The 16,500-nt window shown below is 38.2% G+C and overlaps 1 protein-coding gene across 1 annotated transcript in view; it reads left to right on the forward strand.

Annotated features, from left to right (window-relative positions):
- Nucleotides 1–16,500, forward strand: part of RELN (reelin) — a 292,013-nt gene that overhangs the window by 145,647 nt on the left and 129,866 nt on the right. Inside the window, exons 9-10 of the mRNA XM_074169082.1 lie at nt 13,448–13,544; nt 16,181–16,421. Coding sequence (XP_074025183.1) covers nt 13,448–13,544; nt 16,181–16,421 — 338 coding nt within the window. The remainder of the gene's footprint in view (nt 1–13,447; nt 13,545–16,180; nt 16,422–16,500) is intronic.

Consider the following 16,500-nt stretch of genomic DNA (forward strand, 5'->3'; position numbering starts at 1 on the left):
CCCTCTCCTCAAGTGAGCAGAAAATTTCAATTACTTTGGATGTCTTAATCATCCATGGCTACATTTCTCTAAGACTAAACCCTGACATGTGAAAGACAAAGTCTAGCAGTTTCCTTAATGTTCAGTGGGATTGTTAATTGAGATATTTAAAGCAATGCCTTTGGGGTCTCTCAGGACAGAACATCTAATTCAACAGTTTGGGATTGTAGAATGTTGCACAAAAGCCTCCAGACTCAGCTGCCACACAGTGTTAGTCTGATTCATTAGCTGAAGTATTCTCTATTTCTCAATCCAAAGCTCAGGCTTTTCCCCTTAGCTACATCCCTGAACTTCTCCAGGGGTGAACATGATCTGTCATTCGCGTAGGCCACTATGATGGAAGGTGACTCATAGTACTGAGAGATTAGCAACTGAGCTAAACACAGGAAAAAAGAGACCCATGAAATCCCATAAGGAGAAGAAGAAAGGCTTTAAGGGAGCAATGCCAAGGCGTGAGGTGTGCAAGTGGTTCTGCTCATGTGTTGTTCCTTGGGTGTCCTCTTTGAGCATATGCTCCCATGGCTGTGGTGTGTGTGGGCTGAGCATGCTCTGCGTGGGCAGTTCAGCATTGGCAGGATCTTCCCATCCCTCCTTCCTCCACAGTGCCTCCAAGTCAAACACCAAGCTGGAGCCGAAGGTGCTGTGATGAGTACCAACACTCAGCCTGTCGACCTGGGCAGGTGCTCCTCAGAGCGGTGTGTGTTTCAATGTGAAAATTGTTAAGGGAAAATACTACATTACCTTGAAAAACTTTTTTCCATACCTCTCTCCTTACATCTTAGTATTGCTAGATCACTTTTGGACTGTTAGGCAATATTTGAAAATGGGAATAACTTGACAAGGAAAGCTCCCACTCTTCGGCTTTGTTGTGTAAAACTTTTGAGCACTCCTAAGGGAACAAGGATGACTTTGGCAGTATCATGCACTGGATAAATACAAAAAGTTTGTAAGGCAAGATCCTACTTTAAAATTGCTTTCCCTTCAACTTTTATGCCATTATCACAAATCATTACACATTATCCTCTGTCATTACTAGAGCAAATTAGCAATTCGCCCTCCTTCCCCCTCATTTTCTAAAAAAAATCTAACCCCCAATATTTTGTATTAAATCAAAATTGATTTGGGGGGATTTAAGTTAAAAAATATCTTCTTAGAGGGAATATGTCTTCAACCTTTTCAAATATTTGGCAATTCAGCTCCATTTTTAAATATCAAGTCATCAGTCTTGCAAACAAGGAACTAGCCAAATGTCCAAAAATTGGGGCTTTTTGCTTTATTGGGAGAAAAATCTTGGGCTTGGACTCCTCCTTCCACAAAATAATGATAAAGAACTTTTGAGGAAGTTGGTTTCCCAAATCTGACAGATTTCACTTTGGGTCAATCATTAATCCCTACTTACAGTCAACCCCAAAAATACCTTTCTAGGCAAATACATGATTTGCAATTTTTTCAATTTGATTCGAATTATAAACCATCTTTCCCTAATTGATTTTAGCTGAGTTATGTTCATTTTATATCTAGCATTGGCTTTGGTTTCATGCAAAAGAGAATTTGAAATGAAATGCAAAAGGTGCCTCTTAATATGGAACTAAAGCAAAAAAGTAATTTGCATGAACCCCTAAAAATGAAACCTCTCAGCAGCTCACTGTTGCCAGTTCTGTGCACTGCTGTCTGATACACAGGAACAGCACATTTTGACAAGGATGATTTGCTTTCTTATTCATTGGGATCTTGTGATGGAATTACTACTTTTACATAAGCATCATTTAATTATCCTACAAAGGACTATAATGAACTTAAGAGACAGCTAATGTGAAAAGGAGATTGTAAAAGTATGTAAAATCTTATTTAGAAATCAAGAAGTGTGAGGTAAAACTTCAAATCCATCAGTGCCCATTCCCCTGCCGTATCAAGAAAAGTTAACTGTAATGTCTGTTTTGTTTCACGCTTAGTGAAATGGCTTTCTGTTAGCTTAGTGGTGATCATGCCAGAATTCTTGGTGTGAATAAAAGGATGTACAGAAAGTTGATGAAAGCTACGTGTTGCCCAGGACTTGCCACAGTTTTTACATTTCAGATTTAAAGTGGCAAGACTTGTACTTGCAAAAGTTGGAGTGTGTGTTCACCATGACAAATGAAACATCTTATAAGAAAGTCAATATGATGCAGAATAACTCTATGTGCAATAAATAAAATAGTAAAACCCTGTCCCTAAATTTCTGGTGGGCACTGGGAGTACTACTGAGCTGGCAAAGAAGGTGCCACTCTCTTAGAGCATCATTTGTTGTTAACATGAAAGACTTGAAGGTGCAGGATGCATGAGCGAAGGTGATCTTCAGTGCCTGGACAACCAACAGTCTTGACACTGGAAATTGCTTAGCTATTTTTGCTGCAGGGATCATATGGTTAGTCCCTGCTATTGCTAGAAAACAGACTGACAGGAAGAAAACACGTATCTAACACACCAATCTTCATTAAAACCATAGTTTTCTGTGTGGGGTTTTAGTAGTAGATATTAATCTGGGAGAGTGCTTTGTGATTTTGCCATATGGACTCAGTTTGTCCTCTCAGGAAAATCCCAGTAGGTATTATCCAAAAGATGGGTCACTCGTGTTATGATCTGCACATTGGTCTGGAACCAGAAGCATTTGGACCTTACCCATAGAGTAAGAATGGCTCCTTTCTCCTGCTGCTTCTGAAGTAGCTTCTTTCAGATCACCCCGTCACTTTTCTGCCATCTGCTACTATTGGCTTTTCCATTGTTCCAAATTATTTCATCTAAACATCCATCAGACAATCAAGTTTATTGATGATTAAAATATTTGACAAGGATAAAACCTACAGGGTTCCATATGGATAAAACAAATTTATTACAATCACAAGCAATATACCTGCATCTCATCAATCTCCCTTAATATCTTTCTAACGGAACCCTATAGCAAGGATAAATGTGTGTACTATTGCTTTTAATATGGTCAAAATATTATTGAAGAACTATTATTATTGGCATTCAACTATTCAGGACTTTTTGGTGAGGACAGAACCCCACTAATTCAGGGTGCAAATACATCACTCGAGTGATCTTCTTTCAGTAGTATCCCCTTTGTCCCTATTTTCCCAATGGGAAATAAAATGCTAAACTTTATGCATTTACATGCATAAATATTTCATTGACAATCTTATCACATAATCACTAAAACCACTAACAGAGCTAACAATTTTTTCAATCTTCTTCGACACACTTTCCACTCTTGCAACTTTATTTTCTGATTGAGTAATCCCCCCTGTCTTATCTCAAATTTCTTGAGCTTTTTAAATCTATCAAACCATCAGCTGTACTTAACTGAAGAGTAATTGTATTACGTGACAACTTTATATTATTATTATTATTGTCATTTTTTTAAGAGATGAGGTGCATGTGTAATGCACATACCAAGAACTTACAGGGAGCTTAGTTTATTTACAGTCCATTTTTAATGCTGGCTGATTTCCCAGTCATCTGTAAGTTTAATGGAGAAAACAATTTAAAACATACTACTGATTGCTTTTGATTAGCATATGAGTAAGGGTCATTGATTTGGATGCAGATCTTTGACATAATGGTTCCAAAAAGGTTTTCATGTCATGCCCTGCCTCACCCTAAAACATCAGGTTAGTGACTCATTAACCCAGCAGCACCTATTACTCTTTCTGAACTACCAAGGTCGCTAGGGTCTACGTGGGAGCTGTTTTACTCAGCAAATCTATAGGCTAAGTGTCATGGTGATGTTTGTTGAAGACAAAGCATAGATTGTGTTTATCACCTTTAGTAAAAAAAAAGTACTTTTGTAGTGGCAATTTGACTTTGTTACCAGTGTGAGACTTGCAAAATTAAATTATAAAATGTAATTGATTGTGTAGATAATTGAATATTTTTTTGCCCTGATACATATTCAAACTGCTACTACTTATTATTATTATTGTTGTTATTATTATTATTGTTATTATTGTTATTGTTATTATTATCCAGAATTGTTGAATGTGCCCTTTGGATTAGTCCTTATCTGCCCAGCTTCTATGTTTCAAAAAATACATTTACTTCCCTATTGACCTCAGCAAAAAAAAAGACCATGATAGAGAAAAAATAATCTTAGAAAAATGATCTAATTACATAAATAGTGCAGCTGATTCACTGACCCCCATGTATTTCTGGGGGGCAAATAGCAGTCCCTCTAGGCTGTTCTCTAGAGCAGCATCTGGAGGACTCTGCAGAACACCTGCATGGGACAGTGATTCCTTCTCCATCCCGCTAGAAACATCTTTACTCCACTTTTTCTCAGCCTCATGAACAACGATGACTGCATTTGGCCCCATGTAACAGTCTGAAGACATTATAATTTATATTTTTATCATGCTTTAACTCAGTTCTGGTGGCAGCTGTTAGATTGACGGTACTGCTTTTATGTCATCTATTTATCCTCTGCTTGGATACAGACCACTTGATAGAAATACACACATACAAACATGTTTTTTTAAATAGGCCTTAGCTTTGGCTGAGAGGAACTAGTGCTGATCATTTTCTCTTAATTTCCAGTTTTGTTTAGTCAGTTTTGCAATGAGCAAAAGCTATCTCATGACTGATAATGCTTTAATAGCCATTTCATGAGGTAGCATTGGGGTTGCCCTCAGCAGAATGGGACAGAGATGAGCAATTTCCTTCAGAATTGCTATGAAAATCTACTTAAGTGTCTCTAGAGAAATAACAAAGTAAAAAGTAAGCCCCTTCTGAATTCAGCATAGAGAAGTATTTGATCTTTTAAATCCCTCACTATCTTGTTAGCTGAACACAAAAAAACTCATGGAAGAAACTGTGGTGCCAAATGTTTTGGGCACATTGAGCCACCTCCTTCACTTTAGTAACCTGCATGGATGATTTTCTTCAGTCACCCAAATTCCTCCTGCCCCAGTGCCTTCCAGAAAGAACCAGGTTTGCCGTGCAGGATTGGCACATCCATACAGTCGTCTTGATAGTGGTACCAACATGGTACCAACATGGAGAAGAGGCTGGCCAGTTCTGCTGGCCAGAGGATGGATAAATGATCTTGCGTTAGGCAAGTGTGGAGCACTTTAGGGCTGCCATGAGGTTCCAAAAGATTTCATTGCTAGGAAGCTGGCTAATAAAATTGTGTTAGAACCCTCTCTGAACTGAGCTTAAGTAGTGCATAAAAACAATTTTTTAAAAATCGGTAATTTAAAGCACTAATGTCCGTAAGAAATTAAGATTATGAAATGAAGCTTGATTGTTGCTATATTCAGATCCAGTCCCCTCTAAGCAATGAGAACAGAGCACTGAGCGTGTCTGAACCCCCAGCTTATTTTTCCTATTTTTTTCCATTAAATTTGGGAAAAGCTTGAGAATTTGAAATAATTCAATGCCAAAATTGGTGTAATTCACCATTCTGCACTTCTGCTTGCTTCATTTCCCATTCTCTCCCTGATAAAACAGTATTAAGGTTTTTAACTCTCCACCCAAATTGTTGTTTGCTATTGCCTAACATAAAACCTAGTAGTTTCACCTTCCTGGCAGAGAAATCCTTTGTGCAGATGCATAGGTTATAAATTACACCTAATGTGAAAGAATAAGACAGGTAAGTAACATCATCTAGCACACTTCACATAGCATGTGGAAATGTTAGGTGGTGTTTATTGATTCTGCTGAGTTATACAAGAGGGGCTGCCTGGATAATGCCTAGATTGAAACCAAGGTTTAAAGTTTATGCTGTATTTGAAAGACATTTTAATGGCCTTGGGGCAAAATGATTTGTGTGTTTTGGCTAGCCCAAGGTTAAAATGAAATACTGTCTTTATTACTTCCGTACCAGAGCTCCTTGGCACCTGTTAGGAATTAAAATGTGAGCATTACAGATTTACTATACGGAGAAAAGCAGAAAAGATAAAGAGAGGAGTCGGGATTTAGAGCCAGGGCAGGTGGCCGAGCTACTGCCTTGCGCTCGAACATGGGCCATTACAGAATTGGTTGCTGCAAATAATAAATGCTGGATTACAGACCGACTTTCATCTTAATCCTGCTCATGTCATTGTATGGGGATAACACTTTTGTGTGATTAAAATTGTCCATTTTTGAATTAACTCCAACAACAAAGCATCTGTGGTTCCCGGGGGGAACAGAGAAGCCCCCAGCTCAGCAAAACACTCCTGGGTCTCTCTCCAGTGGGGGAGGGAGGAGGTTTCCATGAAAGCAAAAGCAGATAAAAATAGAAAAGCCCATCAGGAATTGGAGAAAAAAGCTTTTGCCAAACCAATTATTATTTAGCCACATATAAAGTTAGAGGCAGGCATTCAGTTTTATAGGGTTTCAGAACAGACAGACACCTTAGCTCAGGATTTGTCTTGAGAAAAAAATATTTCCCGGGTTTTCTTGGTGCCAGGGAATTTCGCAAAAGCAAGCAGGGAAAGGACTTTCAAATCTTTATATGCAGATGCCTCCTTTTACACAGCAGTTCTTGGGACCAATGTGTGCTTTCTACTGCCTTTCTAGAATGGACTGGCTCTAGGGATCTAAATAAAACATCATTTACCTTCCTGCAGTATTTTCATACCTTTATGAACACCTTATGGTGCTCATTTTCTTGATTATTGACCTTCACAGCTGACCCAGGCTGCTCAACAGAGCTAAACAAAACATGTCTTTCTACTTATGGATACATATTACTGTGCTGCTGAACTACTTTAAGGTTAAGATGGTATAATTTAAATTTTGCCCAGATTCATTGAAAGATCAATTTCTTTCTTAGAGGATCTCCATGTAATCTGACGGTAAGCATTTAATGGCAATAATGTTAAAGTGCGTGATAGGGGTATGCAAGTAGAAAATGCTTACTGAGCACAGGGCTTACTGGTTGGTCAGACATTCAAGAACCACTGCAAGAGTATTTCTGGGGACTTAATGATATTATTGTTTCAGTAGCTGTAATTACTGGGTGTCCATTACATCCAGGTCTTAACAAGTTCACTCGCTTTGCCTTCAGCAAGGTACTCAGTCCAACGTTAGTGCACTTAACAATGTGGTTAAATTTAGAAGCATCATTTAATTATTTATTTGGCAACAAACACATTACCCAAGCACATAACCTGCTGGCTGTATCTCAGAAAGAGACGCTATAAATAGCTGAGCATCTTTACATCAGAATAAATTGGAAACTGGCATAAGGGAAATACATCTTTCTGCCTGGCTTGTTTTTCTCTCCTTAATGTTCTCCACACAAAAAGCAATATGAATTGTGATCTGATCTTGTTCATTAGAAAAGAACAAATTTGTGTGAGCGCAGGAAGCACACCATATCTCTGAATATAAATAGACTAAGAGGAAGTTGATCCAGATAAATATTTCCTCAGACTTTACTTCTCATCTAAAGGAAATTAGCTGCATTAATTCATAAAAGGTAAGTTCGTAGTTATTGGAAATCCTGGAAGGAGGTGGATGGGAAGGGAGCACGGGAGGTCACAGCTTCAGTGCTCTCCCCATGCTCCAAGTAGGGCCATCTTCTGGGTGAGGACAGCTCACTCAGGGCCCTCTCGGGGTTTGACCTCCAATTCATTTTTAGGACTTAATTTCTGAAGTCCTTCTGATTAATTTTTGTCAAATATATTTACTAATGATTCTTGTCATCTTTTGTAGTTTTACAGTGGAGGCTTTTAGCATGCTTGTCAACCCTTTATTTTTATTTAGAGGTAACTACATAGCATTTTCAAAATGGAGCACCAACCTAAAGCTGCCAGTGGAACAAAATCTAGCTGCTCTCTGAAACCTACAGAAAAAAAATAGTTGAGACTTTGCATTTCAAAATTCATAATTCTCCCTAATGCTAGAGTAGATCTGATTTTTAGCAAAGACAAACACCACTGGAATTTTTGATTTCTAGTGTCAGGTATTTATTTCAGATTGTTTATCAGAACACATTCAAGGGTACAGATAGTCAAAATCCTCTTCTCACGAGGAAGAAAAAAGCAACCAGCAACAGAAATACTTCATTCGTTCCATGAAAAGGTAGACTACAATTACAAAATGGAATACAGTTGTTACAGATTTTCATTTGAACATTTTTTACACTTCAAATATTTATTTGTACTCTGCACTTGTTCTATAAACAAACTTAAAAAAATAGTCTAAAGATCTAAAATGCGTCATAATTAAAAATCACACTTGTAACTAAATTCAAAGTTGTGGCTTCAAAGAAAAATTAAAATGCTCTTGCGACCTTCTCTTGAGGAAGTTTTCAGAGGCAGAATGGAATGAATAGTGAGTTGCACATTTTTGTACTAGTGCTTCTGGTATATCTAGCACAAAATATTCCATCTTTTAACATAGTTAAAATCATCTTTTTCTTGAACAGAAGCCAATATAAATATACACCTAAAAAAATTAGGATCCACAGAGCATTCATTATACCAAACTGTATGGTTCACTAATTTGGAAAAAACTATTAGCAAGCCAGCCAAATTTGACCACTAGTAATTTATACTATCCAGTTTGGCTTAATTCAGGCGATATCAGCAAATCATAATCCTTAGCAAACATTAATCTTTATTCATCACATTAACAAAATGAATAAAAACAATCTTCTAGCATTAGAGAAACGGGATTCTTTTCAGCTCCCTTTTGTTTATCAGGCTGCAGTCAGGACGCAATTCAAACCCTTCTACAAATTGATTGTGTGAATTTTTCTTGTACAGTTCCACAATAGACTCATTCTCCTTAAAGCCAGCATTAGATATCTGGATATTTGCTGATCCACGGAAGCACTTGCAGGAACTATCAAGAGGCTGTCAAGAGGCAGAGGACGTCACAGTCTATAAGGAGCAAAATACTGCTTCCCTTGCAGATGGCACCCAGTTTTATCTCAGCAAAACACCAGCTTCGAATCAATGTTGTTAAGAAATCTTAGAGACCAACAGCCATATGACTCGGGTTTCTGTAAATCTGACACAGTTGGAGGCAAAGCCATAGTGAGAATTAGTTTTGCCTGCCATTGTAAGCCTGGATGCGAATAACTGAATACCTGGATACTAATACCTGATATGAAGTGCCCTCGTAACATCTCTCCTGATAGACTGTGCTCCTAGTACTTCTACCTACATGATATTTTAAAAAATAAGGTGCGTAAAATATTCACTAGTACTTTAGATGGCTTTGAAGGAAACAAAATCAGCTCAACAAGACTTACAAAAAAAAAAAAAAGCAAAAAAAGTCACGACCATCTCAGTCGGACATGTTGCAAGTGGTCAGTGCTGGTCAGGTCCTGGCTACAGGTTATCAGTCCTCTGAAACAAGCAGCAAAGCAATTGAGATACATATTCTGTTTTCTATTCTTTCCTGTTTAGCTTAGGTCAAATTAACAAAGCAGTGGCCAGGAGCTGTTTAGCACTCCCGTGCTCTGCCAGTCAACACCCTACCCTGCTAGCATCGCTGTCTGGATTCAACTTGGAGCAAATTTTATTTTATTGAAATTTGGCTTGGGGCACAAGCCAAATATGTTTCAGAATATTCAGTATATGAAAATAGCTGGATTTTATAGCAGAAACTGCTCATAGTTTTTGATAACATACACAATTGTTGTCTGGGCTTCAAATGTATAATTTAAAATTAAATCCATTAAGGTTGTCTCTACTTAGCTTTTTTCAAAAAGTTTTAGAAGTCTGTGAACTTCAGCTAGAAGCCTGTCAAAAGGAGTGAAAAAACTCCAAAGGAGAAAAAGACTTTGTTCCTGAAATCCAAGCACAGGCTTGACTGTACATATATAGAGAAAAAAATTAGGCTATTCTTGGTTGGGAGGTGGTTTGTCATCGTCCCCGTACCCCTGCCAATAGATATATAGAAAATATAATCCTAACAGTCAGATTTAGCAGGCAATAACCTCACCAAGGCATCAGGTTTGCTGCGACATTGTCAGATTAAGAAAAAAATGGAATTTTTCTCTAATGCAGTAACTTACTAATTGTAGACTTCTTTATGGTAATCATTGTGCATATTTTATTACTCATTTTCATGGCTAATTCAAAACCTGGCTATTTTTGATTTAAAACAAGCCTATTCTAATCTCATTCAAAAGGCTTTATGTCCTCTTGTACCACTTTTTCTTTGGAGGACGGGAGGGTATGAAGATTTACAATCTGACATCTTACCCCTGCTGCTCTGCTCAGAGCTGACAAACTATTTATTACCATCTCTGGAAGCAGTGTGAAGGACACCTCCCTTCCCTGGCTGAATTTCCCCTCAGTTCCTGCTATGTTACTACTTGAATTTTGATCATCTATTTGTTCGCGAAGTCAGAGTATAGCTTTGCTGGTCAAGGTAGAGGCAAACATCCAAACTGCAGCTTTCTATTTTAAATAATCCTAGTTTAGGATTACTGAAATAAGAGTAATATGGAGTAATAGTATTAACTAATAGTAATACTGAAAATAATATTGACAATTATATTGAAAGCCAGTGGCTTTCAATAACATCTCAGTAAACCCTGACCTGGACTGCAGGTGTATGTTTACTTTCCTCCCTGTTTTTGGAAAGAAACTCTTAATATAAGATAGGATGAATGTTGATTTTGTTAAAAAGGCAAGCAGCAGATCCATGTGCTTCTTGTATATTTAAAAGAGATGGTTCAAATGGCAACACCTGAACCTTGCTGATGATTTTTTTCAAGTGGATGAATTTAATTTTGTTTTTTTTTCATTGTCAGTTTGAGATTTACAGAATTAGATACTGAAATGATAAATAATCTTGCTATCTTGTGATTTTGAGTCAAGAACATAAAAACACATTTGTCGTCACAGCCAGGAACTACTAGATGCATTGACCTTGAAGACTGTCCCAAACTAATTTTAGTTTGGGAAATACAACCTGTCCTGCTTATTGAAAGAATAATAAAACCCAACACTTGTATCTCCTCTTTTCATTTTGTCTCCATTACTCTTTCCAGTAATACTGGTGAAATACCACTTCTGCCTTGCAAAAACCTTTTTTGGTGGCTCCATTTCTTTTAAGCAAATAACTTTGATCTTCATTACATAGTTTGAGGATGTGCAGATTTAACAGACAGCATTTTTCATATTGATTGTACTGACAGGGAACACTAATTTCCTATCGTCTTTACAGTATAGGCAACAAATATCACCTTCTCCAATGTTTTAGAGGCGTATTTGGACTTGGCTTTGTTTAAGAGCGCTGTACCAAAAGTTGATTGTAACACTAACTGGAATGGCATGTGTTATAAAGCCTGTACTGCTGGTTATTTTTTACTGTTTATGTCCCTTTAATTTCTGTCTAACAGCAAAGTCAGTATGTTGCTTCTTTGCCTCCCAGCCTCTGGCCAGCCAAAGTGGTTAAACCAGCTAAGTTCACTGATTTTTGAACTGAATTCCCCTGAAATAAAACGAATGAGTGTGATTAAGGGTTGGAACTCCTAAATGCCACAGAAGTAGGAACCGACAGCAGATGTCAGTCAGTAAAGTAGACCATCTCAGCAGATGGACAAATCTGAAATGTAAAGGCTCTTCCTGACATCATTTGGTTCTAATATGATAGAAATAAAATGCCTTGTCAGTAAAATATAACCAGACAGTTGCTTTGTAGTCATTTTGGGTACATGGTTGGTAATTCGTAGTCCTGCTGCCTTTGCAATATTAATTATTCTGTGGCTCATTACAGCAAGAAGATGTGTCAGACCAGCTGATGGTACCACATGCAGCTGGAGGGGCTCACAAGTATCTGTTCCTCTATTTACAATTTAACATCAGCAAAAGATATAAGAAAGCAACTTTGTGGGTCATTTCCAGAGAGCTAGTTGATGTATCAGGAAAAAATATAGAAATGGGATTTCATCCCACTTTTTGGGGTGGTTTTCCCCCTGCAGTGATCTGTGATGTGTATCTCAGGGTAGAAAAGCAGATCTGTAGAGCTGTGAGCTGCGAGCGGGAATGGCCTCAGGGGAGCTGGGGCTGCAAGCAGTGTACTTAATGACATATGTTCCCATTAAAATGTGTAAGCTGTTCTCTTGTACAAGTGGTTAACACCTTTTTAATCAGGCCATTTATTTCATTACAAAAATAATTACCCCGAGTTGGAAAGTGAGAGTATTTTATGTGAGAAAGCGAGTACAGTTTTCATACCTGGGTGTATATATATATACACACATATATATATATATACATTCATGCATGAATAGAAATATGTATATACACAATTTTCAGTGTTACTGAACATATGTAAAGCACGCATAAACATAACATACTACTCGTAACACATATAATACATCCTCCTACTGTGAGAAAAGCTGTGGTACTCACTCAGTAGTACCCTGATGCCATCAGAGGTGCTGTATAGTTGAGAGCTGCTGCCCTTAAATATGGAAGGTAGCCAACGTCTGCTGCTTTGAATTGCACATGTCAACCTGCTTATGAAGTCAAAATTTTGATCTTTGGAGCACAGGTTAGGATTTGTCTGTTTCATTAGGTTTTGAATTTTCTGAGATGGATGAATTATCTGGTGTTTGAGGAAAAATAGTAATTTTAGTGTATTTAATTACCACTCAGGTTGTTTATCATGTTTTCTAGGTTGGATTTTTCCAGCTCAGTTTTTGTTATTTTGACTGTCCCCTTTATTAATTGTTAAGCTCATCTTTTGTGACAACACCCAGAAGGCACCCTTTTATAAATCAAAAGTAAATACATTACCCTACCTTGCAGGGGTGCCATAAGGCTTAATTAGTTCATTTTTGTAAAGTGTTCTGAGATTCCCAGATCAGCATCAAATGTTTATTATTAATTATAGGCTCTGGTGAGTATATGGGATGATTTCTTAATTTAATTCTCTTCAGGCATCCTTAAAATAACTAATTTTGTAACGTCTTTATTCTTTTGAATTCCTAAAGCACATTTGCTCTTGGCTCAAGTAATTCTGTATACATTTTCCTATCACTTACTGTATTTCTAGTTCTGGAATTTATTTTTTTTCTATACAGTAAGATGAAAAACAGTCTTTTACTGTTTTCCCTATGAATTCTGCTATGTGGATTATTCTCTTATAAGAAGGTTTTGTTTAACCATTATATGGTGGTTTTTTTCCTGCAGTAGGGGGTGTTAGGTAATTTACTTGGCTTCCCTTGGGAAATTTGCAGAGATTACACGGCACTGCTGTGATTTATCATTTCTACTTTATTTCTGACTCATAAAGCATGCATTATTTTGTGTTTACCTTCAGCAACAGATCACAGGAAATTTCATCATCAATCAAAGTGCTTTAAAATCGGGAGAAGTGATGATGTGACAAAGGCACAGTCAGCAACTGTGGTTATTGGAGGATCATTTATTGCTTCATTGTGTCGTAACACTTCTCATTTTATTGCTTTTCCCAGGATCAGGTTCATGTCGCTTTAGTTACTCGGATCCCAGTATCACCGTGTCCTACAGTAAGAACAGTTCTGCAGATTGGACTCAGCTGGAGAAAATTAGGTTTGTTACAGCTTTTTAATCATTTTCACGGTTTCTGGCTGAGCAGGTGGTGTTTAAACCTGGCTCTTTTAAAACCTGTTTTAATTGTTAACTTTTCAGTTCTTACTTGCTTATACACATTAAAAGATGAGGGTGAAATTATGGTCACTAAAGCTAATTGCAGAACTGCCACTGGGGTTGGTAAATCACAATTTCATCCATCGATTATGTGGAAGGTAAGGAAGAGAATGACTTTAGAGTTAAAATGCAATCCCAATAACCAGAACTTTCAGGTGCTTGAAAAAAACTAAATTTTGATGACTTTTGCATTTTAGCACTGCTTTTAACGTCAGCAAGACCCATAATTTATAGCATTGCGAGTTTCTACTTTGGTAGGATAAAACATGCAATAAAAATAGCTTATAGTTTGATTTGAACACTTGGCTCCTAACGCTCTTATAATAACAAGATTATGATGAATTATGCCTTGTTTTTTAAACAAACTGGTTTACATGAAAATGCAAAGGATTATGAATGGGAATTTAAGAATTTTTTCTTATAGTATGCGCATCTTTAAAGAGAGAATCGATGTTGGAGATGGGTTTTTCTGAGACAGCAGAACCAACATATTATTAAATAATATTGGGAAAGGTATTTTGTGCATTGGTATACATACATAGTTATAGAAGTACAACTGGGGAAGAAAAGATGCTGTTTATATGTAGTGCCCTCATAGTGTCTCAGTCTGCCGTCCTGCATTACCTTAGTGTCTGTGCCACACACACAATTTGCTTGAGCCTGTTTTCAGTCTATTGAGACAATTTGCAGCGCAAAAGGCTGCTTAATTTCTGATGAGTAAGCAAAACTCTAGCTGCAAGGCTGGGGCTTTCAGTATCTCATCCTCCCACTCCTTCTGGGAGTGGGATTACGATTTCATTGACAAAGGCACAAATTATGAACAATGTTAGTAAAACAAATGGCACTAATTCTTATCTCAGAAAAATATAAAGCAAGAATAACTTCACTGCAGCCACTGGAGTTGCCTCAGAGTAACTACACAATACCATTTTTTTTCTTGCATTGATGGAAAATTATATGCCTTGTCCGTATCATCAGTCCAGTTACCCTCATAGCTCTGCAAACCAGGAAACTCAAGAGTTGTGATGGTGCAAACATAACCCTTTGAAACACAAATTTTTTGAAGCTAGTGCATATACAGTTTGATCTAGGTTGCTTCAACTTTGCTGGAGACAACAGTAGAAAATAGGTCAATAGAGCAAAGTGGTGCAAAGTGGAGAGGATGAATTATGAAAGGATGCTCACTTCTCCTGTGGTCTGTATGAATTACAGTGTTTATTTGAATGTGCTTCAGTGGCTTTCACTGTGCTACATGCAGCTCCGGGGAGCAGTGGGAGAGGTGGGACAGGAGGGCAGCTGTGAAGGGAAGGTGTTGTGTCAGTGCATGTTGCATCAGTGGGATTTCAGCTTTGGAATCCCTGGAGGGAGGGGAAGGATCTCTCAGGGAATGTGGGTGCTGTGTGTGGGTTCAGAGAGAAGTGAGGACAACCTCTCAGAGCAGCGTTGCAGTGGAGGGTGACAGACAAAACGTTTAGCAAGTGCAGGGTGATTTGTGGGGGCAGATTCTGGGTGTGAATACAGGACAAATACAGTTGCTTTTCAACATTTCACAACACTAATATTTTGCTTTACAAATAGAAGTTCCTCCGTTTTCTGTGATATAAGCAAGCTATTGGTGCCTTTTTTCCCCTAAAAGCTCTGGATTGTCTCTGACAAACTATTCACCCTCCAAAGTATATTGCTGCCAAGGCAGAGGCAAGCTTGAGTAGCTGACATCTTGCAAACCCCAATTTTGTAACTCCTTACAGCCTGAGGTTTGAATGTAGCTAATTCCCTTGCTGGGTGATTAGTAAAGCAAAAATAATTCTCAGCATCCCTTCCCTGCAAACAAACCCCAGCCCTTTTATTGCCACTAGAAATGTAAAGACGTTCACCCAGAGCTGGGGGTCAGCCTCAGTCCTTTCACAGCTCTGGGAAGCAGAGCTCAAGGCCCTGATCGTTGCCTAATATTAATACTCCAGGTCTGCCCCTCCTCCCCACATGTTCCATTTTCAGTAGCAAGAGAGAGGACAAATGGGTCCGTTCTTCTGTATTGTTCTTCATCTAGATCTATGATGAACTGAGGCACCAGAAGTCAGGATTTTCTTTTGGTGTAAACTCATGCAAAAATGGCATTTTTGGAGACTTGTTTTTGTAAAGTATTTCCTTAACATTTCCTTTTGGCCATACCTGCAAAATACCTGACAGTGCCCTGTCACCTAGGAGCTGTGACCAGCATCGAGTATGAATGTTGCCCTACTCTTTCTTCCTGCTCTCCAAACATCTGCCTTGATCTGTAATTTATTGCCTTGGCTTGCCCTTTCTTTGAAGCAATGCTGTCTGCTCGGGCTGTATGTGCACTGCCTGGCACAGGAGGACTCTGCCTCAGGACAGGTATTTTCTGATCTCCACAGAAGATTTATCAGCATACAACGGACATCAGCACAACTGTGTCATACCTAGTAAATGTATTTAATGAGGGGAAAAGTGTTCCTGGCTATGGCTTAAAGTTGGTCTGATTCCATATCATTGTTTTTCAGTGCCCCTTCCAATGTCAGCACAATCATCCACATCTTGTACCTTCCTGAAGATGCTAAAGGGGAGAACATCCATTTTCAGTGGAAACAGGATTATGTTCTCGCTGGTGATGTGTATGAAGCCTGTTGGGCCTTGGACAACATCCTGATCATAAATGCTGCTCACAGAAAAGTTGTGTTAGAAGATAATCTTGATCCTGTGGATACTGGCAACTGGCTTTTCTTTCCTGGGGCCACAGTTAAGGTTAGTCTGATTTTCTATGGCTTAATGTTATATATGTAGAAGACAGTAACGTCTAACCAAACTCTGAACACACAAGGGT

Source organism: Numenius arquata, chromosome 2, assembly GCF_964106895.1.
Source record: "Numenius arquata chromosome 2, bNumArq3.hap1.1, whole genome shotgun sequence".
Lineage (NCBI taxonomy): Eukaryota > Metazoa > Chordata > Aves > Charadriiformes > Scolopacidae > Numenius > Numenius arquata.